General features: G+C 39.2%; 1 protein-coding gene across 7 annotated transcripts in view; it reads left to right on the top strand.

The window, feature by feature from the left end:
• BMS1 (BMS1 ribosome biogenesis factor) overlaps nucleotides 1-26,953 on the top strand; it is a 125,095-nt gene that overhangs the window by 77,076 nt on the left and 21,066 nt on the right. The window contains exons 1-13 of one of the 7 annotated variants that reach the window (XM_082721878.1): nucleotides 3,488-3,641; nucleotides 5,192-5,401; nucleotides 6,495-6,685; nucleotides 8,485-8,564; nucleotides 11,794-11,982; nucleotides 12,619-12,761; nucleotides 13,468-13,589; nucleotides 14,124-14,317; nucleotides 16,174-16,313; nucleotides 17,854-18,599; nucleotides 18,805-18,906; nucleotides 19,608-19,765; nucleotides 25,321-25,402. In XM_082721878.1, coding sequence (XP_082578004.1) covers nucleotides 5,226-5,401; nucleotides 6,495-6,685; nucleotides 8,485-8,564; nucleotides 11,794-11,982; nucleotides 12,619-12,761; nucleotides 13,468-13,589; nucleotides 14,124-14,317; nucleotides 16,174-16,313; nucleotides 17,854-18,599; nucleotides 18,805-18,906; nucleotides 19,608-19,765; nucleotides 25,321-25,402 — 2,323 coding nt within the window. In that variant the 5' untranslated portion in view covers nucleotides 3,488-3,641; nucleotides 5,192-5,225. Of the gene's footprint in view, nucleotides 1-3,487; nucleotides 3,913-5,089; nucleotides 5,402-6,494; nucleotides 6,686-8,484; nucleotides 8,565-11,793; nucleotides 11,983-12,618; nucleotides 12,762-13,467; nucleotides 13,590-14,123; nucleotides 14,318-16,173; nucleotides 16,314-17,853; nucleotides 18,600-18,804; nucleotides 18,907-19,607; nucleotides 19,766-25,320; nucleotides 25,403-26,953 lie in introns of those variants that run through there. The other 6 variants (XM_082721879.1, XM_082721883.1, XM_082721884.1 and 3 more) reach the window with 6 other exon arrangements.

The raw sequence follows: 26,953 nt of genomic DNA, 5'->3' as shown, positions 1-26,953 counted from the left end.
CCAGGAGGGGGCACTGTCCCCTGCTCCCCCTAGACCAGAAAGTATATAGGTATAGTGGGCCCGAGAACAGCAGAGGCTCTCCCAAAGCGACCTGCTGTTAAGTCAATGGCTGAACTCTAAGGCACATTTTAAGGCCAGAGTGGTGACGGACCCTTCCTGGGAGCTGCTGCTGGGGTCCAGGTGCTCTCCCCTTCAGGAGCCAAGCAGGGACGTCTGGGCAGAAGCTCCCACACAGGTCTGTCTGGGCAGTCTCTAGATGCTGTAGGACAAGGAGGGCACTGTGGTCACAGTTCTGCCTGGCCCTCTCTGAAGTCTGTCATTGCCAATAGTGGTGGCATCACCCGTCCCTGGAGCTCCCACTCAGGGGGAGAAGAGACTCAGGACTCTGAGGGAAATGGCTCTACAACTTAAGGACATCAGAGTTGAATGGTCCTAGGCCATAGCCATTTTATCCTCTTGTGCTCTAAACAAGAAAAGTGAGACCTAGAGAGGGAAAAAGATCTGCCCAGACCCCATGAATCAGGCTTTCCGGACTGCTCCAGCCCTGGTGCGGAGACCATGCTGGGGGCCGAAGAAAGGCCTCCTTGCTGATGAAGTGGGTTTGGATGGACACACAGGATGTGGTAAGGGATGAGATCAGAGAATGAGCCATGGTGGCTTGAGAGGTAAGAGATCTGATCAGTGAGGGGATGCTTCTTCCAGAACTCTCTACGTCAACCACAAATCTTTGCCCATGTCAGGGATCACCCTGGGCTCTTCTCTTTTACTGACATTACATCTAATGATTTCAGGAGACACGTCTTGAAAAGAGAAAGAATTAGATTTCCAAAGTGAGTCATAATTATTATATACGTAATGTGTTACGTATAATGGAGTGTATCTAAGATCCGATATGCTCAGAAACGGCCCTTGTGCCAGGTGGTACAATTCTGACTTTCCAGCTGGTCCAGGCCACCTCTCCATCTTCCTGTTGCTTTTTAACATTATGGACAAACCTCTAGGGCCAGCAAGACTCAGATTCTGTTTCCACAGAATGCTGGGTCTTCTTCTAACTATGGAAAATAACAACAGGAATGCCATATTCTTATACATTTTTGGTCTATATAATTTTAAAACCATACTTATAAGGTTGAAGGTAAAAGAAGGTAAAGAAGTGGGGGGGGGGTGCCTGGGTGGCTCAGTAGGTTAAAGCCTCTGCCTTCGGCTCGGGTCATGGTCTCAGGGTCCTGGGATCAAGCCCCGCATCGGGCTCTCTGCTCCGTGGGAAGCCTGCTTCTCCCTATCCCATTCCCCCTGCCTGTGTTCCCTCTCTCACTGTCTCTCTATCAAATAAATGAATAAAATTTAAAAAAAAAAAAAGAAAGAAAGGAGAAGTTAAGACTGTGAATGGGTGTGCTGGGAGCAAAGAGAATCTAAAAGAGAATATAAGAGGAACTGGAGACTATTCCTTTGTGAAATTTTGCTACAAAGAGGCACAGAGAAAAGGTGTAGTATCTGTTACAGGAAATGGGCCAAGGGAGTTTGTTATGAAGATGGGAGAAATAACTACATATTGTACGGTGATGGGAACAGTCCAGTAAAAACTGATGATTGTGGGGGCGGGAGGGAGGGCCTGGGTGACTCCTGGGTGGCTCAGTGGGTTAAAGTTCCTGCCTTTGGCTTGGGTCATGATCCCAGGGTCCTGGGATCGAGCCCCACATCAGGGTCTCTGCTCTGCGGGGAACCTGCTTCCTCCTCTCTCTCTGCCTGCCTCTCTGCCTACTTGTGATCTCTGTCTGCAAAAAAAAAAAAACCAAAAAACTGATGATGTTGGGGGAGAGAATAGACTGGGAGGAGCGACACCCTGGAGATGATGGGATCTTGCACTCAAGAACAGGATTCCTTTAGGTGGACATAGCAGTAGTTCACCTGCAGTAACAGGCAGGCAGCAGACGGGAGCATGAGTGGATGTGGTGGTGAAAGTCTGACATGGTAGGAGTCTCCAGTTCCATTTTTTTGATGAAATCAGAAGCAAGGAAGGGGGAGGTGGTGGGAAGGACTGAAGAGAGAAGAGGAGATGTGAAATACTCACTTGGAAGAATGGCACAGTTGAGGCAAAGTTAGCATTACTGAGCTGAGGGTGGTCAGTATGGTTTTGGGTTTCCCCCCCAGCCATTCATTGTAGTGTGCAGTAGATGCAGAACTGGGTTTACCCAGGGCTCTTATTTTACCAAGCAGATATGATGAGGTGACAGAGAGGTGAGGCAGTATACAAGAGACTGACAATGATTGCCCATGGAGTTTAAGTTAATTTACTAGGGAAGGAAAAGTCATCAAGGGAGGAAGGTAATAAGATCTGGGTCTTGTAATGAGATAGTAATGAGATACTGGCTGGATTACAGTTGGCTTCAGGGCATTAGAGGGAGTAACCTGGTAAGATAGGAGGCGGCAGTCAGTGTGGGATGCTTTGGGAACTGCGACACTTGGACCTGACAAAGTCTAGGGTCTGATCACAGGCAGAGTGAGGGGCTGATTTTTAAGACAGGACAAGAGTGCAACTCATGGAGTCAAGAGAATGTTGGGATTATCTACCAGTATACTGAAAGCTCCAAGAAGTGAGAGGGATACTGTTGGAGGGAGTTAAATAATTACACACTCTTGACAGATGAGAGAAGTGTGTGCCCTGTAGGGTAGCCCTCCCTAGCACCGCAGAGTAAATACTTGTGGGATATTGAGGGACAGAATGAGCTCACGGGGAAAAGCATGAAGCATGAAGGAGTAAGCCTAGGTTCGTGGGGGTAGAACTGAGTCTCAGGAGCACTGGTGAGATCATACTGAAAAGAAAACCTCCCAGACAAGAGGGAGACATACACTCTGAAAATGTACCCAGCTTTGTAGCCACGAGGACATCCCAGCTCACCTGAGATGGGGGTTAGATGAACTTCAAGGCAGACCCTCAGGTGGGAATGGGCAGGGCCCTGGCAAGGTAAACCTGTGTCGGAAGAAACTGCAGGAGGCTGCGTTCTTCCAAGGAAAACCCCCTTCCCAGGACCAGAGAACGTGCTGAGTCAGTTTGTCCCTGCCTTCAGTCTTGGTGCGGGCAAAAGAGGGAATTACAGCACTAAAGAGGTCCGAGAATGTCCAGTCTTTGAGGATGAGCAGGCAGATGAGCCAGACAGACTTCCGACCATCGGATATTCCAAAAGGCCACGGAGGAACCCGATGCCAGCGGCATTCGGAGGGGACGGACGGGAGCCATGACTCCGGTTGACCGAGACTAAATATGTTACTTCGTCTTTCATCCTACACCAAGGAACGGGCTCCAGGCCGCACTGTCGCCACGGCCTCCGGGGGAACTGGGATGTGCTCCGCGAAACGACTCGGAGTCCCAACGCTAGGTTGACAGTGCCACCGCCGGCCCATCGGCCTGGAAGGGGCGGGGCGGCGCGCGGCCCTCAGGTTGGATCGCTTTGCGCAGTCGTCGCCTGGGCCCGTCCTCAACCAATCAGGAGCCTCCTTCTGGCTTTCCCGAGAGTCGTCCTTTGGACGGTCTCTTTCTTCTGCCTCCTTGTTTCCTGCCGGACTGTGGAGTCCGCGCGTAGGGCGCACTTCCGTTTCCGGCGCTGTCCATGCGGGCCTGAGAAGTAGCAGTTGTGAACCGGGTAACGGCCGCGGTAGGGGAGGCGGTGGCGGTGGGGTCCCGGGAACTGGGGCTCTGAGAGTTGTGCGAATCGTGCTTGGCAAGGTCGGCCAGGACAGTCTTTGCCCCTGAAGAGCGCGTCAGGCGCTGGCCCAGTCGCACACAGTACCTGCCGGAGTCTTGCTCCGAGGTCATTGGGAGCGGCTGAATGAATTCGTGCCGAGAGCCCAAGCGGGGTGGGGAGGTGGCAGGGAGGAGAGAGAGGTCGTGTCTTGGCGGGATAATCCTAGCAGGTGACTCAAACCTGGGCCAGATCTATTGATTCCAAGTTGTGCCTTTCCCATCCCTCTCCCCGCCCCCAAAGAGGGAGAAACGTGTCAGTTCAAGTTTGGAATCAAAATGTAGAAGGGAAGAAAAATAAGGTCCTGCAATCACATAGCTGTTTAGTTTCGAAGCGGTTCCTAGAACGCGGCTCTCCGACCTCCTGGCTGCTGTTTCATGACATTATGCTGGTATATGTGGGCTTCCTATTTGCGCTGGTGTGCCTCTGACCGATCTAAGTGCAGCCTTCTCCTGTGGTCCCTTTACTGCATGGCATGAAAGATACTCTTTGGATTCCCTTCGCGGCCAGATCACAGCTGTTGTCCTCTCTTGGCAAAATGCCTAGTACCTCATAGGCAGACACATATATTTATATAACTAAAATTAATTTAGTATCCTGAGTGAAGTGACCTTTTTTTTTTTTCTCTTTTCTTAGTTTCTTTCTTTCTTTCTTTCTTTTTTTTTATTAGCCAAGTACTCAGATTGTATGCAGCCTGGTTTCCCAAGAAAGCTCACTAATTCAGTGGTTCTCAATGTATGGGCCATGACCTCCTGGGACACTCATAAATCTTTGTTAGGTTTCTGCAGATCCATGTGATTGATCTCCAGGCATTGTTCACAACCAGCCATATCTCACACATCTAGAAGTTACTGTTTTTTAAAAATGCATATAAGTGGTTATTATAATTTAAAAGTTTTATAGAATCCACAGGTACTAAAAGTAACACATGCTATCATGTGGGAGGATTATTAAAATGCTTTAATCTGTTAAAATGTCTTAAAGATGGTTTAAGTTTGGAAACCACTTCATTAGTCTAATTGATATTTTGGGCTGAGCAGTCCTCTATGGTAACTACTTGTCACATATGGCTATTTAAATTTAGAATGGAATTAATTAAAATTATATTCAATTTCAGTTTCTCAGTTTCACTGAGTACATTTTAAGTTATCAGAAGCCACATGTGGTAAGTGGCCACTGTGTTAAAAAGTATAGGTATAGAGTATTTTCATTATTACAGAAATAGTGCTGATATAGACACTTAAGATGAATAAAAAGTAACTTAAGCAGAAGTAACTAACAAATCTAATTTATAACATAACAGAAATGAAACTGGGAATAGTATTAAGCAGCTTCTATCCTTGTTGCAGGAATACCTTATCTCTTCGTAAAGAAAGAAATGAAATTTACTTTTTCCTTGGGTGTTTTCTGGATTGTAAAATGCTTCCCACATCCCTGCCTCACCAATGTAGGTTAGAGTTACTTGTGAATTGGTAAAAAGCCACTATGGAGACTAAGGACCAGAAGAAACACAGAAAGAAAAACAGTGGACCCAAAGCTGAGAAGAAAAAGAAACGACATCTGCAGGATCTCCAGCTTGGAGACGAGGAAGATGCCCGGAAAAGAAATCCCAAAGCTTTTGCAGTCCAGTCTGCTGTGCGGATGGCTCGATCCTTTCACAGGTATGTTTAGCTGGAGTCTAGTTGTTCATTCCATTTATTCTTTTTAAACAGTAGGAGCCTCCCCAGATGATGTTTGGATTCATGAGTCTTTAGCAGCTTTGAAGGACATGCTGTATTCCTTTTACTAAAATGTGACCAGGGCGCCTAGGTATGACTCAGTTGATTAAGGATCCAACACTTGATGTCACTTGATCTCTGCTCTTGATCTCAGGGTCGTGAGTTCAAGCTCTGCATCGGATCCGTGCTAGGCATAGACCCTACATTAAAAAAAATTAAAAAATAGACAAAATGTGAGCAAGTAGTCTTTCTGTGGAAGCTGCATTGTCTCCATTATTAGCCCACCGATTGGCTTTTTTTGTCCAAGAGAAAAAAGCTTTAGAGTTTTTCTTTATAGAATTTCTCTGTGGACTGGTAGGTGGCTCTGTCAGTTAAGCGTCTGACTCTTGATGTGAATTCAAGCCTGGCATAGGACCCCACGCTGTGCATGGAGCCTACAAGAAAGAAAGAAAGAAAGAAAGAAAGAAAGAAAGAGAGAGAGAGAGAGAGAGAGAGAGAGAGAGAGAGAAAGAAAGAGAGAAAGAAAGAAAGAAAGAAAGAAAGAAAGGAAGGAAGAAAGAATTTGTAAAATTTCAACAGTTTCTGTGGTAATAGGTGTGCTTGTATTTTTTTTCTGGATATGTTTCATGTAATATGTAATAATAGCTTTATTTAATGAGTTCTTATTATATGTCAGGCAGTGTACTTTGAACATTATTGAATTAAATTCTATTAAGAGAGCCAAATTTAACTCCAGAGCTCCTGCTGTTACTCATTATGATACACTGCCTGCACGTTTATCTTTTTTTTTAAACTATTACAGTCAGGTAATAAAGCAATCAGATTTAAGCTGTGTAGAGTTTTTAATACTCTGTACTTACTGTTGAAGTCAGTCTGTTACATGTTTACTAAAGGGGTTATTTGGATTGGGTCTAGAAGTTATCAAGTTAATTGTATCCATATTGTCTGTTCTGCTGTCTTTAAAATCTTTCCTTGTAAGAATGATGCCTTTTATATTTTGAAAATGGATTTAGTTTTTCTTTCTTTTTACAAATAGGACTCAGGATTTGAAGACAAAAAAGCATCACATTCCAGTGGTTGATCGAACTCCATTAGAGCCCCCACCAATAGTGGTAGTAGTGATGGGGCCTCCAAAAGTTGGAAAGAGCACTTTGATCCAGTGCCTCATTCGGAACTTCACCAGGCAGAAGCTGACAGAGATCAGAGGCCCTGTAACGATCGTGTCAGGTAGGAGTGTGCTACCCCAGGCTGATAGGGCATATGTCATCTGAGGGACAGGCATGTCTTTGCTGAACATTTTCTTGTCTGGTAAATATTAAAGTAATGCTCTCGCTTCTTGTTACCTCTCTTATAATACTAAATTGGCTATAGCTTCAAAAAAGGATAGATTCCCCAATGTAATAATGATACAGATGTATACCTTATTCTGACTGCTATCTGGATTTGCCAAGTGTGTTCCTCTGAAGTTTGGCAGGGCTGGGCAGCCTGGGTTGTTCATGGTGACCACCTTCATTTAATAGGTAGTAAGTATCTGCTGTGTGTCAGGCATGCCTTCTTGACCTCATGAAGCCACATTGTTAGGGAAGTGAGGGAGCTTTCTTTTTCTATGAGAATTTGTCTGGTCTAGAAGTTGGTGACCTTTCTGTTTGAGGGAAGATGAAACAAATCCCCAAAATGGCAATGGAAGAATCTGAAATTTCTTTCCTTTTTTAAAAAGATTTTATTTTTAAGTAATCTCTCCACCCAACATGGGGCTTGAACTCACAACCACAAAATCAAGAGTTGCATGCTCTATTGACTGAGCCCCTAAAATTTCTTTTTTTTTTTTAAATTAACATAGAATATATTATTTGCTTCAGGGGTATAGGTTTGTGAATCATCAGTCTTACACAGTTCACAGCACTCACCATAGCACTTACCATCCCCAATGTCCATAACCCAGTGAAATTTCTGATTATAGCAATAATATAGTTGGATGGAGCCTTTTCTTTTCTTTTCTTTTAAGATTTATTTACTTATTTTAGAGAGAGAGCATGCAAGCGCAAGTGGGGGCAGGGGTAGAGAGAGAGAATCAGCTAGATTCCCCACTGAGTGTGGAATCTGGAGCCCAATGCAAGACTCGATCCCAAGACCCCGAGATCATGACCTGAGCCAAAACCAGGAGCGAGGTGCTTAACCAACTGAGCCATCCAGGTGCTCCAAGCTTTTTTTTTTTTTTTTTTTTTCCCTTAAATCTAAAAGGCATTCCTGTCATTTTGACAGATTTCTTTTTAATTTTTTTTTTTTTTTTTTTTTTTAAATAGACTCTTACCCCATTGTAGGGCTTGAACTCCTGACTTGGAGATCAAAAGTCACATGCTCCACTGACTGAGATAGCCAGCAACCCCTTTGTTTGTTTGTTTGTTTGTTTATAGTAAACTCCACCTCTAATGTGGGGCTTGAACTCGCTACTCTAAGATCAAGAGTCTCAGACTGATTCCTTGTACCTTAAGTTAGAAATAATGATTGTTCGATGAAAATTCTCTTACATTAAGTTAGAGGATGTTTTTAGCTTAATGGAAACTTGGGAAACTTTGATAAAGATAGAAGTGTTGGCCTACTGCTGAATGGCAGGATCATGGTCATAATGAATGTGCTTCTGTGCTCTTTCCAGTCAGAATTTTACCTGTTTAAGCACTTAATTCATGTGTATAGACTTTCAATATTATTTTAAAATTAGGGAACATAGCAAGAAAACTTTACTGGATAGAATTTAAAATGGTAATTAGAATAAATGGATACATTATTTCAGGATTTTTTAAAAGTAAAATGGGGGGGGCGGTTCCTGGGTGGTACAGTCAGTTAAGCATCCCAGCTCTTGATTTAGACTCTGGTCATGATCTCAGGGTTGTGAAATCAGGCCCCATGTGGCGCTCCGCTTGAGATTCCCTCTTTCCTTCTCCCTCTGCTCCTCCCCCTACTAACATGCTTGCTCTCTAAAATAAAATCTTTAAAGAAAAATAAAATTTTTGTCTTTTCACTTCCAGGTAAAAAGCGCAGACTCACCATTATTGAATGTGGGTGTGACATTAATATGATGATTGATCTGGCTAAAGTGGCGGATTTGGTAAGTCAGTGGGGGCAGTGTGAATTTCCCATGAGGACTTAACAGCAGTGTGGTCAATTATTTATCTCATGCTGAAGGAAAGAAAGGCTTATTATTAAAGGGATGGTGAATATAATCAGGGATACCATCAGTGTGTTTGAACTGATGATAATAATATGGTTATAATATATAATTATATAATATTGTGATAATTGTTGAGTAATATATAATAAAAATGGAATATGCACAATGAAATGTAGTCTCAAACCTAAAAGCAAATTAAAGAAAAAAACCTTTAGCAAACATAGTTAATTAAGATATACATACAGATATACAAACACGTAAATATATAAGTAGTAAGACTATTTCTTGAACCCTTACTAGGCATTGTGCTAACAACTTTCTAGAAATTTAGTTCATCAAATCCCCCAGTATGCCTTAGAGGTAGTAGGTATTATCTCCAGTTTACAAAGGATGAAACTGAGGCCCTAGAAGTTAAGTAGTTTGTCTGAGGATGGGAACTTGGCTCTTGGTGGTGTCAGAAACTCCAGTTCTTAATGATTATGACAAAATAAGTACATGAATTGCTTTTGAGAAATTGTCAGAGTTTATAATAGAAAATCTAGACAGTGCATAGTGTATGAAAATTGTGCAACTTTGATTACATTTAATGGTAATGTTCATTAATCACATTTTATTTAATTATTTTTTATTTATTACATTTTAAATTAACAAAAGTCTAAGAAAAAAATAAAGCTGTATTGTTTAGGAAGAGTGGGGTAACGGAGGTTGTTTTTTGGTTGGTTTTTTGGTTCAACAATTTCTGGAAAGCTCTTTGGTGACATGAGCTACAGATTTTATCCTTTGGCCCAGGAAGTGTCCTAAAATATAAAATAAAAAGTAATTTAATGTAGATATTACGGCTCTGCCATTCTAATGTCAGAAAACTCAATGCCATTCAAATTTTGAACATGTAATGCTACTATTAATAAAAAATGTGTCATTGTCAACATAAACTAGTATAAACTAATGTTTTTGAAATGATTTAAATAATTTAGCATATCAGTAATTGGTTTCTTTTTTATGTAAAATATACCACATTTTTAATTTTAAAGATTTTATCCAAGTTCATAATTTTAAAAGCATAGATATATTAAGAAAGATGTCTTTTTTTTTTTTTTTTTAGATTTTATTTATTGTTTGACAGAGAGAGATAACAAGACAGGGAACACAAGCAGGAGGAGTTAGAAAAGGAGAAGCAGGTCTCCCACTGAGCAGGGAGCCTAACTTGGGGCTCGATCCCAGGACCCTGGGCTCATGACCTGAGTCGAAGGCAGACGCTCAACGACCAAGCCACTCAGGCGCCCCAAGAAAGATGTCTTTCATATACATCTTTTTAAGACTTAAAAAGGAACTCATGCGGGACGCGTGGGTGGCTCGGTCATTGAGCGTCTGCCTTTGGCTCGGTTCTTGAGCCCAGGGTCCTGGGATTGAGCCCCACATGAGCTTCCTGCTCAGCAGGAAACCTGCTGCTTCTTCTCCCACTCCCCCTGCTTGTGTTTCTCTCTTGCTGTCTCTCTGTCACATAAATAAATAAAATCTTAAAAAAAAAGGAACCCATGCATTTGGTAAAATAATAAAACTGTATTACAGAGTACAATGCATGTTTTCTCTTCTCTGCTCTGACCCCAGCTCTCAATTTCCCTGAAAGCAATATCCTAGATTTGTATATAAATATACATGCTACCCTTTTAAAGCATATGCTATTTTATTTATTGTACATGTTCTGTACTTTGCTTTCTTTTTCACTCAGTATGTCTTAAAAATATATAAGTACTGTAGCTCAATCTCATTCTTTTAAAGCATTATGTTGCATGTACATTAATTTTTAAACTTTCTTTAAAATGTTGATTGTTCTGCCTTGGGTTGTCGTAAAGCCTAAGTCACAGCAGAGGCATGTTCATACATGGATTTGTGTCTGTGTGTACGTGTGTGCTTTGAAGGAATAATGCAGTCTTCATTTATCTTTAGTTGACAAGATTGTCAGCTAAGGGGCTGTTGCTACCTATTCCTCTCTTCCCACAACGAATTGCTTGCCCCTTGGCATTTTGTGGTGTCAGATGGGATATTGGGCTATTCCACTGCCAGCCTGCTCACCTTCAGCCTGTTCAGTGGCGTGGAAGAACTCTGTGTACCAGCTTGGCCTGTGGTCTGCAGTGGCAGCTGTGCTTTCTTGGAATGCTCAGTGGCCCACTTTCATGTATTTTTATGGTTTAGGATTATGAATAATGAATATTCCTTAATTTAACCAAAGATAAGTGTTTCTGGCTCTGTGTGTGTGTGTGTGTGAATTAGCTACAGAAAGATGGGAGCAGAGATGTCTTTAATATCTTAAAACTAGACATATCCAGGAATCAATTCTGAAATTATTTTGCATGTTTAAAGAGTCAGATCTTAAAAATTGGTCTTATATGCTTATATTTTCTTAGATTAGCATTTGTAACTACTATTTTTTGGCTCAATTCTAAAGTGGTAGCTTTTTATTTTTTTTAATTTTCTGAGCAATTGCATGTTACAAATTAACAAATAAGATAGCGCTTACTATATACCTCCCAGCAAATTTTTTTTTCCATGTGAGATGACTGAAACAAAAATACTTGGTTTTCTTACGTTTTTGGTACTTTTCATTGATTACCACTTCATCCCATTTTTTGGATGTCAGAGATCTATTACTTCGTTTCTTGTTAGAGACCTGTTATTTGGCCTAAAAATACCTTATAAAAATTTTTATTTCTTGAAGTGAGGACCTTCCAGGTGAGGGCCAAATTAGACCCAGCTTTTTCTGAGTTATTTCTAAACATCCAGTTTCTTGAAGTGGAAACTTATATTGTGGTGGATTTTGTCTCATGGCCTTTTAGAGAAAGTGAAAGTGTGGTATTTTCTCTGTCATGATGATACCTAAATAACCATTTGATTTAGTCCAGAATAGGAGTTGGCAAACTTTTTCGGTAAAGGGCAAGATGGTAAATTATCTTAAGCTTTGTGGGTCATAGTTTCTCTTGCAGCTGCTTAACTTTGTCATTGTAGTGCAAACACAGGTGTATGCCATTCATAAATAAATTAATATGGCTGTGTTCTAGTAAAACTTTAGTTATAAAACAGGTCATGGGTCAGCTTTGGCTCAAGGACCATAGTTCGCTTATGGTCTATTTTGAGTAGTTTCCTTGAATAATTGTGTTTTTTGTTTTAGGTTCTGATGCTTATAGATGCCAGCTTTGGGTTTGAAATGGAAACATTTGAATTTCTAAACATCTGTCAAGTACATGGCTTTCCCAAAATTATGGGTGTTCTCACTCACTTAGATTCCTTCAAGTATAATAAACAACTGAAAAAGACAAAGAAGCGATTAAAACACAGGTTCTGGACAGAAGTCTACCCGGTAGGAAGAGAATTAATTATTGAATACTAACACTATAATTAAAAAAAAAAAAAGGTTGAGTAGGATAGATTAATAAGCATTCCTTCAGGATTCACCTTTGGAGTTTCTTTTATATATCTGTTCATTGTCCCTGGAATATTTCCTTAAAATAGTCTATACTTCAGTGTGTCTCATTTGTCTCTGTAGTCCCCCAGCACCAGGCAGTACCTGGCTCTAAGTGTTTTAGATTTGGGATTATTTAATAGGGTTTGTCCGAAGTTTCTGCTAGTTATAGGACCAGGGACTATAGTGCACACATACTGGCACTCCACCGTCCCCTGCATACTGCTGTGGCCCACTGGTCATAGAGTTTTTTCCTCTGCCCAGGAGCCTCTCTGTCCTCTCTGTGCAGTACTCTAGACAGATGCCACTAATTGACTGGAGAGCAGTTCTGAACCTAAATGTATTTGCACTTCTGCCTGTACTAAGCCCTGCTAAGATGAGTACTGAAAGAAGGCAGAGAAGTTGGGGAAGCACTGATAAGTGGTTTGTTAGAAGTCCCCCTTAGGATTGCTTCTTATTTAGAGGTCTTAATTTTGATGTAGTATTGACGAAAATTTAATTGAAATTTATGTTTTTTTCTTTTTTAATGTTTAGGGTGCCAAGCTGTTCTATCTTTCTGGAATGGTACATGGAGAATATCAAAACCAAGAAATTCACAATCTGGGTCGTTTTATTACAGTTATGAAGTTTAGGCCTCTTACATGGCAAACCTCTCATCCTTATATCCTAGCAGACAGGTAAAAAGTACATGTAAAGTTTTTTTTTCTGGCCTGCATATTTCAAGCTACAAAGGTCATAAAAAGAACATTAATAGAGTTTATTTTGGAATAATGAGGGAGAAATATAGTTAGTGGAGAATACCTACTTTTTTGTATTATTACCCAAAGATGCTGTGGCTTCAGAAGTAAAGTATGAAATGTTTAGAAAAATGTGAGGCTTTTGAAGCATTTAAGGCTATATAATATGGTCCTATCCTGCTTTTTCAACCTTCATCTCAGTGATAACTGCTTTGGACCATGGTGTTCTAGTCACCCAGATGTGCCCTTGTGCATTCTTTCCTTTATGTTTTTTCCATATTGTTTTCTCAGCCTGGAATCCCTTTCTCTACTTGCCAGAATCCAGGACATACCAAAAAACCTAGGTCAAAGCTTACTCCTCTTCCACAAAGGATTTTTCTGCATATGTATTCATCTCTTCCTTAACCCTAGGTGTACGTTATTTCCCACTTCTGGTATCTTACCCACAGAAGGTATATTATGTAGAGCCTAAGAGCAGTGCAATCATGTGTTTGCTTCTTTTCCTCTGGTAGATGATGAAATGCACTTCCTTATTTCTGTATTTCTTTTAATTTTCTCAACAACGTGTTCAGTCTTTGACACTTGAAGGGAGGTACAAAAACATTGACATTTATTTCTGCCATATGATTGGGTTTTATTTTTCTAGGATGGAAGATTTGACAAACCCAGAAGATATTCGAACAAATATCAAGTGTGACCGAAAGGTATCTCTTTATGGTTATTTAAGAGGAGCACACTTGAAGAATAAAAGTCAAATTCACATGCCAGGTATCCTTTTCTTATAAAATGTACCAAACTTGTGGAACTCTTGGGATGAGTTACTTCATTTCTTTTTTTTTTTTTAAAGATTTTATTTATTTATTTGACAGACAGAAATCACAAGTAGGCAGACAGGCAGGCAGAGAGAGAGAGGAGAAAGCAGGCTCCCTGCTGAGCAGAGGGCCCCATGCGGGGCTTGATCCCAGGACCCTGAGATCATGACCTGAGCCGAAGGCAGAGGCTTTAACCCACTGAGCCACCCAGGGGCCCCGAGTTACTTCATTTCTGAGGAAAATTGAAAAATGGCCAAACAAGATAGAGCCACATTGCCAGAAATTTTAAGACTAACTCAGCTCTGCCTCAGCTAGCAAAGGTGTTGAGTTGACCAAATCCCCTCTGCCCTGATGATGGTGGTTAGCTAGAGAGGCAGAGTGCCAGTGACAAACGATATCCTTGTGGCTGAAGCCTTCCACCTGTGGGCTGTTTTAGTTGACAGCTGATACACTTAACAGCTCAAGCCATCTTCCTCTATCTGTCTTCCAGGTGTAGGAGATTTTGCTGTGAGTGATGTCAGTTTCCTCCCGGACCCCTGTGCACTTCCTGAACAACAAAAGAAGCGCTGCTTAAATGAGAAGGAGAAGTTGGTTTATGCACCGCTCTCTGGAGTTGGTGGTGTCCTATATGACAAAGATGCTGTCTATGTCGATCTTGGTGGCAGCCATGGCTTCCAAGAATCGGTAAGAGGAAAGTTACAGGAAGTACTGTAGTCAGCTTTTATATACTGAAACTTTTTAATCTTTATTTGTATTTATGGTAAAAGCTACAATGTATATTTTAAATACACAGAATACTCAATTGCACTAAGAGAAAGTAAAAGTCATGTTCTTCATTCTGTTCCTAAGACATACAGGGGATCCTAGGTCTTTTAGCATGAACGTTGCAAGCAGTTTGGTGCTTGTACTTCCTATCTGTCTTTATATAAGCATACTTCATTTTATTGTGCTTTGCTTTATTGCATTTCATCAGTATTGCCTTTTTTACAAATTGAAGGTTTGTGGCAACCGTATATTGAACAAGTCTATCAGTGCCTTTTTTCCAATAGCATTTGCTCACTTTGTGTCTCTGTGTCACATTATGTTAATTTTCACAGTATTTCAAATGTTTTCATTATTATTATATTTGTTATAGTACCTGTCATAAGTGATTATCACTAATGATTGGGATTTTTAGCATAAAGTATTTTTTAATTAAGGTGTGTACATTTTTTAAAACATAATGCTATTGCAGTCTTCATAGTTACAGTATAGTATAAACATAACTTTTATAAGTACCAGGAAACCAAAAAATTCATTTGACTTGTTTTATTGTGGTCGTTTAGAACCAAACCCACAGTATCTCTGAGGTATGCCCATATAATATCAGTGTGTTTTCTAGCTCTCTTTGGTCTTTCTTTTTGTTTTCCTCCCTAAATATATACCTATTTATCTAGATTATATTATGTATATTTAGATTATTATATGTATATTTAGATTATTAGGTGTTATATGTAAATACCATGTATTTGTACACATATAGATGGTCTTCGTGTGTGTGTGAGAGAGAAGTAATTTTTATTTTTTTTAAAGAATTTATGTATGTATTTGAAAGAGAGGGAGAGGGCTAGACAGAGCATGAGAGAGAGCATAAGCAGTGGCGTGGGGGCAGAGGGAGAAGCAGGCTCCCCTCGAAGCCTGCTCAAGCTGAGGGTCCCAGGATTGTGATCTGAGCCGAAGGCAAACAGTGAACTGACCGAGCCACACAGGTGCACCCCATACTTTATTTTTTTATTTTTTTAAGTGGGCTCTATACCCAGTGCGGAGCCCAACATGGGGCTTGAACTCAACTCTGAGGTCAAGACCTGTACTGAGATCAAGAGTTGGACGCTTAATTGGCTGAGCCACCCAGGCTTCCCATAATATTTCTTATATGGGCTCCAACTTGAAATGCTCGTGCAACTTTTGGTGGGCACCTAAGAATATGTGATTCCATTGTTCCCTGTTAGTATTTGTAGAGCTGCTACAGTTTTCTTTATAGCTGTGTGGTATTTCATTGTCTGAATAAATCTTATTTATTGAACCAACCCTTGGAAATCTGTGGGGAGGTTACCCCCAGCTTCCCCTGGTTTGAACATTGCTGCAGTTAGCACCCTCAAGCATGCAGTTTGGTCACTGGGAGGGATCTTTCAATGCAATAAATTCCTTGAAGTGAAAAGTTTGAATCAAAAGCAGCAGAATTTTTTTAAATGAACCCTAGATTTTCATTTCTTTATTCTGCAATGGAATTTTATTGGGCAGACTACATGTTTTGTGTAGCATTGGCACTTAAGGTTTTTCTAGCTAAGTAGGTTATCAGGTTATATACTCCATGAACTTTGAAAAAGTTTAATGAATAAAGAGGTCAATTTTAGACCTTAAGATTTTTTTTTTTTGAGGCAATAAGAAATATTTTCTGGAACTATGTTTAGGATAAATTTGAGAAACTGATTGAAACCAGTATGTCTCTCTTAAGAATTCTTGTGTGTTCCTCACTTTCATTTTCTTGGTGGCCTTAACAGGACGAGGTGAGACCAACCCATGAACTGGTACAAAGTCTTATTTCCACCCATTCCACTATTGATGCCAAGATGGCTTCAAGTAGAGTGACACTTTTTTCTGATTCCAAACCACTGGGGTCAGAGGATATAGATAATCAAGGGTAAGTTTACCATTTTTTTTGTTTTTCATAAAAAATATGTTACAGATGATTATTTCACCTATCATTCTGCCATCAACACACATTTTGGTGGGATTCATTCCAGGTTTTGGGGTTTTTTTTTGCTTTGCTTGATATATACATATGTTTCTGAGGGCTTTTCAGTAATGTGACCTTACATGGAGGTATTCTTGAAATAATTATACGGGATCCAGTTTTTAGCAAACCCAGAATATTCCTCAGATATCACAAAATTTTTTCTATAGGTTGCTTTTGGTTTCTATAGGTTGCTGAGGCCACTTGGTTTTCTTTTCTTTTCTTCCTTCCTTCCTTCCTTTCTTTCTTTCTTTCTTTCTTTCTTTCTTTCTTTCTTTCTTTCTTTCTTTTTAAAGATTTTATTTATTTATTTGACAGAGAGGCAGGCAGAGAGGGAGGAGGAAGCAGGCTCCCTGCCAAGCAGAGAGCCTGATGTGGGGCTTGATCCCAGGATCCTGGGATCATGACCTGAGCTGAAGGCAGAGGCTTTAACCCGCTGAGCCACCCAGGCGCCCCTTGGCTTTCTTTTGGTGGCCAAATTCCTAGTACAAGCAGAGTAAGGAAGCTTGTTCAGGTGGCCATTGAGAAGCTACGTATCCTGTCTCTTAACGTTTTCCTTAGATTATATTGTGGTATGTCCTGGGTCATTACCCACTAATGTGTAGCTTATTTGAATTATTTTTAGTTTGGGTTGGGAACTAGTATATCTTATACATAGTGACTGTTTTGGTTTTATTTAGTGATTTATATGACTCCCAGTAAAAATAAGTCTGAAAATGATTGAAATTATCTGGTTTATAACTTATTATAAATATATACAAAGGAAAATTTTTTGGAAAAGTTTATTTGCTGCCTTCTAATTAGCAGGTGGTATCGGTGATAGTTTAGAACTGTATTCTTATATTAGCTGGCATTCTTTAATAGGAAGCTCTCACTTCCACCCCTTTATTTTAATATCACTGTTAACTACTTGACTTTTAAAAGAGTTCCATTTGTTATTATCCCATTACTATCATTCTTTCTGATGCCTTGATTGGCTCTTCAGTCTCTCTCCTGTGTCCTTTTGGCCCTTCCCCTTTAGCCTTTGAGCACTTACTGTCTCCTGACACAACAGGATGTTCCAGGCTTACCTTTGTCTTTTCCTTGCTTTGGATCTGGAATCAGTTATTTAAGGATCATCTATTTCAAGCTTGGAAGTGATGACTTTTCTAAAAGATCAATCAAGCACTCACTTTCCTTTAGATAAATTTTTCCCTAATGTTAGACTTTTTGTTTTTTAAAGTTTACCTTAGATTATTCTCTATAAGTTCTTTTGAAGAAAGGTGTTGGGGAACTGTGCATGAGTTTCCTTAGTATCTATTCCAGTATTTATCAAATTGTTCCTTTCTATGCTATGTTATTTAAAATCATTCCTTGATTATTATCTTCTGTTTGCATAAGTATTGTGCAAACAGAGTAGCCAGTTACTGTATGAACTGAGTTATTTTGCATTTACTTGGTAATTCAGACAGTGGATGCCAAAAGAGGAAAAGCATATGGATTTGAAAACTGGTCGAGTGCGTCGGAAAGCCATTTTTGGAGATGAAGAAGATGAGTCTGGAGACAGTGATGAAGAAGATGATGAAGAAATGTCTGAAGGCGACAGGGTGGCGGAGAGCTCTAGTGATGACGAAACAGAAGAGGAGGCAGATGCCGAAATGACAGATACGGTGTACGCAACGGGCAAAGGTGTCAAACGGCAGAGACTTGAGGAGATGGAAGAAGACCTCGAGGTGGATTTGCCAGCATTTGCTGACAGCGATGATGACCTTGAAAGGAGCTCAGGGGAAGAAGGAGAAGCAGAGGAAGCTGATGAAAGCAGCGAAGAAGAGGATTCCCCTGCAGGAGGGAGGAGTCTTTCAGAATCTCAAGTTGGAGACAGAAGTAAAGCAGGACTTTTACAAACTAAGGGTTTGAGTAACAGTTTGAATCTGGAGAAAGCAACCCTCACCACTTCAGATTCAGGCCACTGCACAGCTGAAGAGGCATTTGCATCTGAAGATGAAACTGAAGAAAGCTCCTCTCTCAGTACAGAGGAGGAGGGTTCGGAAAATGAAGAGGTTATTAGAAAAAAGTTTCCAAAGTCTTCTCCAGTGGCTGGTGGTCAGAGACTGGGGTCAGAGAACTTTATTGATGAGACCAGTGATGTGGAAGACTTACTCAAAGAGGAAGAAGATTACAAGGAAGAAAACAGCTATTCCACAGAAACTTCAGGTATGCTTAAATTCAGTGTAACTGTTGTTAAAACTTGGCACTGGAATGTTTTACAAATAGAATGTCTACATTTGGGAGTCTGGAGATTTTGTTAACTTTTCAAATACTGCACTCAGAAGGATTTAGGGATGAATGAGCAGTGAGCTTGAGGCAGGAAGGACTGACTGATAAACACCTTAACCAATGTCGGCGTTGGTCCTTTCAGGTGCCCTCAAGTGGAAGGAAGACCTTTCCAGGAAGGCAGCTGAGGCCTTTCTGAGGCAGCAACAAGCAACTCCAAACCTTCGAAAGCTTGTTTATGGCACAGGTAAAAGAGCCCTCATTCAAATCTAGAAATGTTTTGTTTCTTACACCGTTTTCTGGAAAGGAAATGAGGAAATTGGTTGGAGGATTTTGTTGGTGCTTTCGAAATCCCTATGATATTCTTGGCTTTCGTAGTTTATATGTAGCAGATGTTTTTAATTACCAGCTCATGGGTTTGCCATAAAACTTTTGATGAGAATACTCTCCATTTTGTCATTTTATATCTTCCATACAAAGTGCTTCAGGATATTCTTTTGGGTAGAATTTTGTTCCAGAAAAGAACAAAGTGGTGCATTTTATTTTGTACTGTGGTCCTCAGTTACTGTGTGATTAGAATAAGGCCAAATTGAATTGAAGGGTTGGTGTGTACTGATCTCCGTTCAGGTTTGTCTAAGTACTCTTAGTGATTAGAGACTCAGCAGTCTTTGAGAGAAACTCTTTATGCTCATTAAAAGCTCTGTCTTTAAATGCCCCTTTCTTTGCCTAACCCTCAACATTCTGTCTCCTCACTGAATTCTTTGCTCCTTCCTTATAGGAAGGCCTAAGTCCTCCAGACACATTGAGCAGTAGCTCACTGGCCTTTTCTCCATCTATAGCTGATGTGCTCAGGGATACTGCCATACCTACCACAAACAGGGACCTGTCATCCCAGGTCCTTTAGGGTGAAGATTTGTTCTCACTTTTTCATCATGGTGGTCTCTTTAGTGACAGAGGATAATGAAGAAGAAGATGGTGATACCAGGGAAGAACTTGGAGGGTTGTTCCGTGTCAGCCAGCCTTCAAGAGAATGTAAGCACAAGCTTGACTCTTTGGACTGCTCCAGATTTCATGTGGAGGCTCCCCATGATTGGGATTTAGAGGAGGTAAGGCTGAATATGAATTGTATGTTTGACTTCTGAGACAATTAGGGAATTGTTCTAAAAGATTGTGATTTCAGTATTTCCTGCCTGTTACTAGCTTTTCATTTTTGTGAGATAATAGGACATCCTCCCAGATGTTGGACTGGATCCTAAGAAATAATATGTTTTGAGTTTAGGGTGACTATGTGCATGTGTTACGGAAAAATGGAAGCTGTGCCTAGTCGTGTTAATCTTTATTTTGAAGGATTGCACATAAGTTTTCATATATTTGAAATATTTTGTGTTTTATAACTAGGATATACCTCATGTCCCTGAGTGAGAATTTATAATTGCTACTATCTGTAAGCAAAAAAATCCATGACACTGGTAAATTTTCTTCCCCTGCTCACCAGTCTTTAGTCACACTGGAATTCATTGAGTTCTCAAAGTTGCCAGGCTTAATCCTATCTTAGACCTCTTGCCTCTCAGGTTTCTCTTCTGGAATGTTCTGGCATTCTTAAGGCTGGCCTCTTCTGATCTCTCAGTTTTGGTTAAATGTCACTCCTCAGGCCTGATCACTATCATATTTCTTAATTTAATTCATTGAGTGAACTTACACACTTTATGAGATTTTATGTAACTTTTTTGTTTGCAGTACAACTTCATATAGATTATAGAAAACCACATAAGAACAACTGTTTAAGTTAATGGCTTACTAGGTGAGGACCCATGTAACCACTGTGTGTCCATCACAGTCATAGTCCTGTCCTCCGTGCAAAAGGAACTATGACTCTTATGGTAATCATTTCCTACTTTTCTTTATAATTTCTTTCTCCAAGTTTGTACTATAGGTTAGTTTTATCAGATTTTGGGGGTTTGTTTTTTCACTATACATTTTCAGTCTCTTAATCTATAGTCCTTTCCACCTGTCTCTCCCCCCCACCCCCTTATATTTTATTTGTTTAAAAAACTTAAGTGTTTGATGTGTAGAGTTTCTTATAGTCTGGTTTTTGTGGATTACATTGCATCTTAGATGCAGTTTATCAGGCTTCTTTCTTTGTATTTCCTGTAAAATGGTGCAGAGCAATACCAATAAAACTGTGTGTGATGATGGAAATGATCATTGAGCTGTCCATTGTGGCTACTTGAGTCTGTTGAGTACTTTAAGTGTAGCTAGTAAGACAGAAGAATTTAATTTTTAAATTTATTTTAGTTTTATTTTATATTAATTCTTTAGAATTTAAATAACCATGTAGTTTTAGCCACCCTATGGACAGCATATCTAGAAATTTGATTAGATTTAGTTTTTTTTATTTTTGGAAAGACTGCTTCCTAGATGGTGGTGTTTGTTCATTAGGAGGCACATAAAATCATCTTATGATAAAATCTGTTGATCCTCAATGTTTAGATCCATTAATTTATTAAGGATGTAAAATGGTGAGATTCTGTTCAGTTTGCTCTTTATTTATTACCTGGAATACCTCTATAAAGAGAAACCTCCACTCATCTATCGTTTGGTTACTCAGTTCCTTATAAGCAGGATAAATACTTGATTCTTTTTATTAGTTTTCAGAATGATTTTTTTTTTCAAGTATCATTTTGAACTCCATAGAATTTAATATTGAATGTTTCTTTCCACTGAACTTGTTATCTTTGTGGATACTCATGTTGTCCCATTTCTGGCCAGTTAGAATCTCTTTAAGTTGGTTCCTAAATTCTTTTGACTTGATCCTAAAAGTCTTTAATTGCTTATTTGCCATCTGATATGATGAGGTATTCCAGGACCATCTTCTGTATTTCTGATGCCAGACTTGGAACCAGCCATAAGAAGTCCTGATTTCTTTTAGTACAAAATGGTATTTCAGCATCACAATCTAGGCATAGGAATACACACTGTTTTGGTCTGGTCATTGTTTCTAGGTCTTTCAGTGACCAGAGCTAGAATTCATAATTCTTTCCAATTCAGATTCAGAACTGCAGAGTTCTTATTTCACCTCTTTTATTTTACATTTGCATCTCTGTTTTCCACTGGGAAATTAATTTCGTTTGACTCTGAAGATGATGAAGTCAGAGAACTGTATAATCACTCATTTGCTTTACCCCATTACATACAAAATAATGTCAGAATAGCATTACACATGTTACTGTTAATATGATTACTGAAAACAGAGGGTTTTTTCTCCCTCATATATTCCCCCATTTCTCTTTTCAAAAGTGCCTACAGGTTTGTATTCCTACCAGCAGTGTATGAGGCAGGCTCCTGATTTCTCTATATCCTCACCAATACTTGTTAGTAGCTGTTTTTATTATTATTATTATTATTATAGCCATTTTGTTGGTGTGATTTAGTATCTCAGTTTTGATTTGCCTTTCTCTGATAGCTAATGATATTGGGCATCTTTTCATGTGCTTACTGGCCATTTGAAGAAATGTCTATTCGTATGTTTTGCCCATTTTAAAAAATTGTGGGTTTTCTTGGTCATTGTTTGTAAGAGTTGATTATATATTCAGTTTGTCACATAAATGATTTACAGATATTTTCTCCCATTCTGTGCGTTGTCTTTTCTTTAACCTTTTTTTTTTTTTTAAAGATTTTATTTATTTATTTGACAGAGATCACAAGCAGGCAGAGAGGCAGGCGGGGGGGCGGGAAGCAGACTCCCCGCTGAGCAGAGAGCCCAATGTGGGACTTGATCCCAGGACCCTGGGATCATGACCTGAGCTGAAGACAGAGGCTTTAACCCACTGAGCCACCCAGGCACCCCTTCTTTAACCTTTAAAGTGCAAAATTAAACATTTTTTAAAAGATTTTATTTATTTATTTTATTATTTAAAAAAAATTTTTTTTTAAGTTTTTATTTATTTATTTGACAGAGAGAGAGAGAGAGAGATCACAAGCAGGCAGAGAGGCAGGCAGAGACAGAGGGGGAAGCAGGCTCCCTGCTTAGCAGAGAGCCTAATGCTGGGCTTGATTCCAGGACCCTGAGATCGTGACCTAAGCCGAAGGCAGAGGCTTAACCCACTGAGCCACTAAGATTTTATTTATTTATCAAAAAGTTCATGAGAGCATGAGTAGGGTTAAGAGGCTGGAGGGCAGAGGAAGAGGGGTAAGCAGGCTTCCCTTTGGGTAAGGAGCCTGATAGAGGGCTCGATCCCAGGACCCTGGCATGATGACCTGAGCCAAAGGCAGTCGTTTAACTGACTGAGCCACCCACATGCCCCTAAGTTTTAATGAGGTTTAAGTTACTTATATTTCTGTTGTTTCTGTGTTTGGTATCATATCTAAGAAACCATTGCTAAATCTGAGATTGTGAAGCTTCATTCCTATGTTTTCATCTAATAGTTTTATAGTTTAGTTTTTATATTTTGGTCATTAATCCATTTTAAGTTAATTTTAGTATTTGTAATGAGGTAAGTTCAACTTCCTTCTTTTTGCCTATAGATAGCCAATTGTCCTAGCACCATTTGTTGAAAAGACTATTCTTTCCCCATTGCCTTGTCTTGGCACCATGAATGAAAATCACTTGACCATAGATACATGGATTTATTTATGGACTTTTAGTAATATTTCACTGACTTATGTCTTCTTTATGCTAATACCTTACTCTTTGATTACTATTGCTTTGTAGTAAGTTTTGAAATTAGAAAATGTGAGTCTTCTAGGTTTGTTCTTTTTTAAGATTGGTTTACCTGTATGGATCCCTTGGGTTTTCTATGTTATAGGATCAGCATTTTCATTTCTACAAAGAAGCCAGTTGGGATTTTAATAGGGATTGTGTTGAATCCATAGATCACTTAGGATGGTATTGATATCTTTACAATATTAAGTTTTTTTGTTCCATTAAAATAGGATGCCTTTCCTTATATTTAGCTCTTTAATTTCTTTCAAGAACATTTTATAGTTATCAGAGTATAAGCTTTGCACTTCTTTATTGAATTTATTCCTAGTATTTTAGTGTTTTCAGTGCCATTGTAAAAGGACCTTTTTTTTCAATTTCATATTTGGATTTTCATTGTTAGTGTATAGAAATAAAATATATTGTTGTATATTGATCTAGTATTTTGCAGCCTTGGTAAACTTATTTATTCTGAAAATATTTCAGTTGACCCCTAGGATTTTCTATAAACAAGACCATATCATTCATGAGTTGGGTAGAGGTAGTTTTCCTTCCTTGCTTTTTTTTTTTTTTTTTTAAAGATTTTATTTATTTATTTGACAGACAGAGATCACAAGTAGGCAGAGAGGCAGGCAGAGAGAGAGGAAGGGAAACAGACTCCTTGCCAAGCAGAGAGCCCGATGCGGGGCTCTGTCCCAGGACTCTGAGATCATGACCTGAGCGGAAGGAAGAGGCTTAACCCACTGAGCCACCCAGGCACCCCTGTAGTTTTCCTTTCTAAACTAGCTGCCTTTATTTCAATTTCTTGCATAATTGTCCTGGCTAGAATGTCTAGTACAGTGTTGAATAGAAGTGGTGAGAGGAGACAGTCTTGCCTTACTCCTGATCTTAGGGGGAAAGTTCTCAATTTTAACCATTTAGTATGACGCTAGCTGTGGGTTTTTTATGGATGCTGCTTATCAGATTGAGAAAGTTCCCTTCTCCTCTTGGTTTGTTTAGTGTTTTTATCGTGGAGGATAATTTTTTTGGTCTTTGGTTCCCCTAAGTCAATTGTTAATCCTCAGAAATTAAGGATTTTCTTCTAACAGTTTGCTATCCTTCAGTGCCTATGAAGCTTGGCATAGAGCAGATGTTCGGTAAATATTTAGTGAGTGATTATAGCATGAAGAAATGAGTAAATGAACAGATTTCCTTTGCATCCATTGTAATCATGCTAGCCTCAAAACTGCTCTTTGAGAGTGAGGTTGTATATGAAAAACATGATTCGTGACCAAAATATGATTGAGGTGAAAGCCAGGACCTATCTGAAGATCTCTATAAGTGTGCTTTTAAAAGCCTTGGCAGTGAATGACATTTGCTGTCTTAGGTCGGTTTCCCCAGGAAAGAGATTCTGAAACAGTTGTGTATAGGGTTTTACTATATATTTAAGAGGGGCTCCCAGCATCTGCTACATGTATATACTAGATGATTTATCAGGTCTGAGACTGGGAACCTCATCAGTACTTTCTGCCCTGTTGTGCTTATCGAGGACATTTAGCCTTTGTCAGAATATTATCATTGGTCAAGTTATTAAATTTTCAAATAGCCACAATAAGTCAGGATTAACAAATAGTAAAACCAACTTTCTAAATGTTGGCTACTGCATTGCCTTAGGAATACTAATAACACTTGAAAATCAGTTGCTCTAGTAAATATCTGTTTACTCATTAGGTCAGTGAGCTAATAGTACCTCCCCATCCACTGCTTAAGTAATGATATTTTAAGCTTTTCTCTATGGTTATACTGTCTGTATCAAAGATTAACATATCTCATAGGTCTACTTGGAATGAGAATTTCCCCCAAAAAAATGTGTCTTAAGAAAGTATTTAAAGGTTAGTTGTCACCTACCACTGTTTCTTAATTTCAGTTGTTTTGTTTGAATGATTGGAGGATGTCAACTAAATGCTGACTTTTCTGTGTAAGGTTATGAACAGTATCAGAGATTGCTTTGTGACTGGGAAGTGGGAAGAGGATAAAGATGCAGCCAAGATTTTAGCAGAAGATGGTAAGTAAAGGGCCATATTTTTCAGAGAAGACTGTCTTCTCTATATTTTATTCCATATCTTTAAAAGTTGGAAATAATAGACAAATGTGAAATGCTTTGAGAACTCTGATAGGAGTTTATGGGTAATATTCTGGTTCCTCTTTTTATGATGGTCTTATTTTCTTTCCCTGATTAACCGACTTATTAGATGTGGTCATTGTGCCTGGGTGGCTCAGTGGGTTAAGCCTCTGCCTTTGGCTCAGGTCATGGTCTCAAGGTCCTAGGATTGACCCCTGCATCTGGCTCTCTGCTCAGCGGGGAGCCTGGCTTCCCCCCCTCTCTCTGCCTGCCTCTCTGATTACTTGTGATTTCTCTCTCTTTCTCTGTCAAATAAATAATTTTTTAAAAATCTTAAAAAAAAAAAAAAAGATACGGCCCTCAAAGAAAAGTGGGAGGCTTTCCATAAATTTTATCATGTGCTTGTTCAAAATGGATTTTTGTGTGTATGAAAAATAAGTAACATATTTTTCTTTTTAGTAATGAAGGTAGTATACATTATAGAACATCTAAAATAAAATGTCATACCAAGGGTGCCTGGGTGGCTTAGTGGTTTAAGCATCTGCCTTTGGCTCAGGTCATGATCCTAGGGTCCTGGGATCGAGCCCCACATTGGGCTCCTGCTCAGCGGGGAGTCTGATTCTCCCTCTCTCTCTGCCCCTCCACCCTACTTGAGCACTCTCTCTCTGTCAGATGAATAAATAAAACCTTAAAAAAAAAATCATGCTGTAACCTCTGCCATGTGTTAAAAAACTTTTGTTAATTTTTTGAGGTTATTTACTTCCAATCATTTTACAAATTTTTAAAATTTCTAATTGAATTTTGAATTTTGAAATTGAAATTTAAAATTTCTAATTATATAAATTGCATCATTAAATTTTTTCAGAGGTTTCATGTTTACAATTTAATTCTATCATATCCTATATCAATTCACAGTTTCTCATTTAAGCAATTTACCTTGTTCTTATTATAAATAACTCTGCACTGGAGCACCTTGAAATAACTCTTGGATCACATTTTTTATTTTCATAAGTTAGGTTCATAAAATTTAGAATTGTTGTCATTTGTTTGAACTGCCAAAAGTTTTTCAGAAATGTTGTTTTTGGCAATTTGATAAATGAAAATTGTTTCTTATAACTGGCATTCTTTCGATTGCTAGTAAGTGAGAATAATTAAGGTATGTTGGCTGTTGCATTTCTTTGCTGAATTCTTTGTTCTTTACTCATTTTTCTAATGGTATATTAATGTGTTTTTCTATTGAATTGTAAAATTATTCTTTAAAGGATATTTGCTCTCCTTCATTGGTTGCAGATATTTTTCTGCTTTAAGCCACTTATCTACTTTATATTAAAATATAGTAGTTTCTACCCTCTAGAATTTTACATAAGTGGAATCATACAGTATGTACTCTTTTATGACTTCTGCTCAGCATAATGATTTTGAGATATTCCATCCTGTGGCATCTCTGTCCCTTTTTATTACTGAATAGTTGATTTCTTTTATTAGTGAGTAGTC

Source organism: Mustela nivalis (genome assembly GCF_964662115.1).
Source record: "Mustela nivalis genome assembly, chromosome: 2".
Lineage (NCBI taxonomy): Eukaryota > Metazoa > Chordata > Mammalia > Carnivora > Mustelidae > Mustela > Mustela nivalis.
Note: the sequence above shows the minus strand (reverse complement) of the source record. Positions and strands in the feature narration are given on the sequence as shown.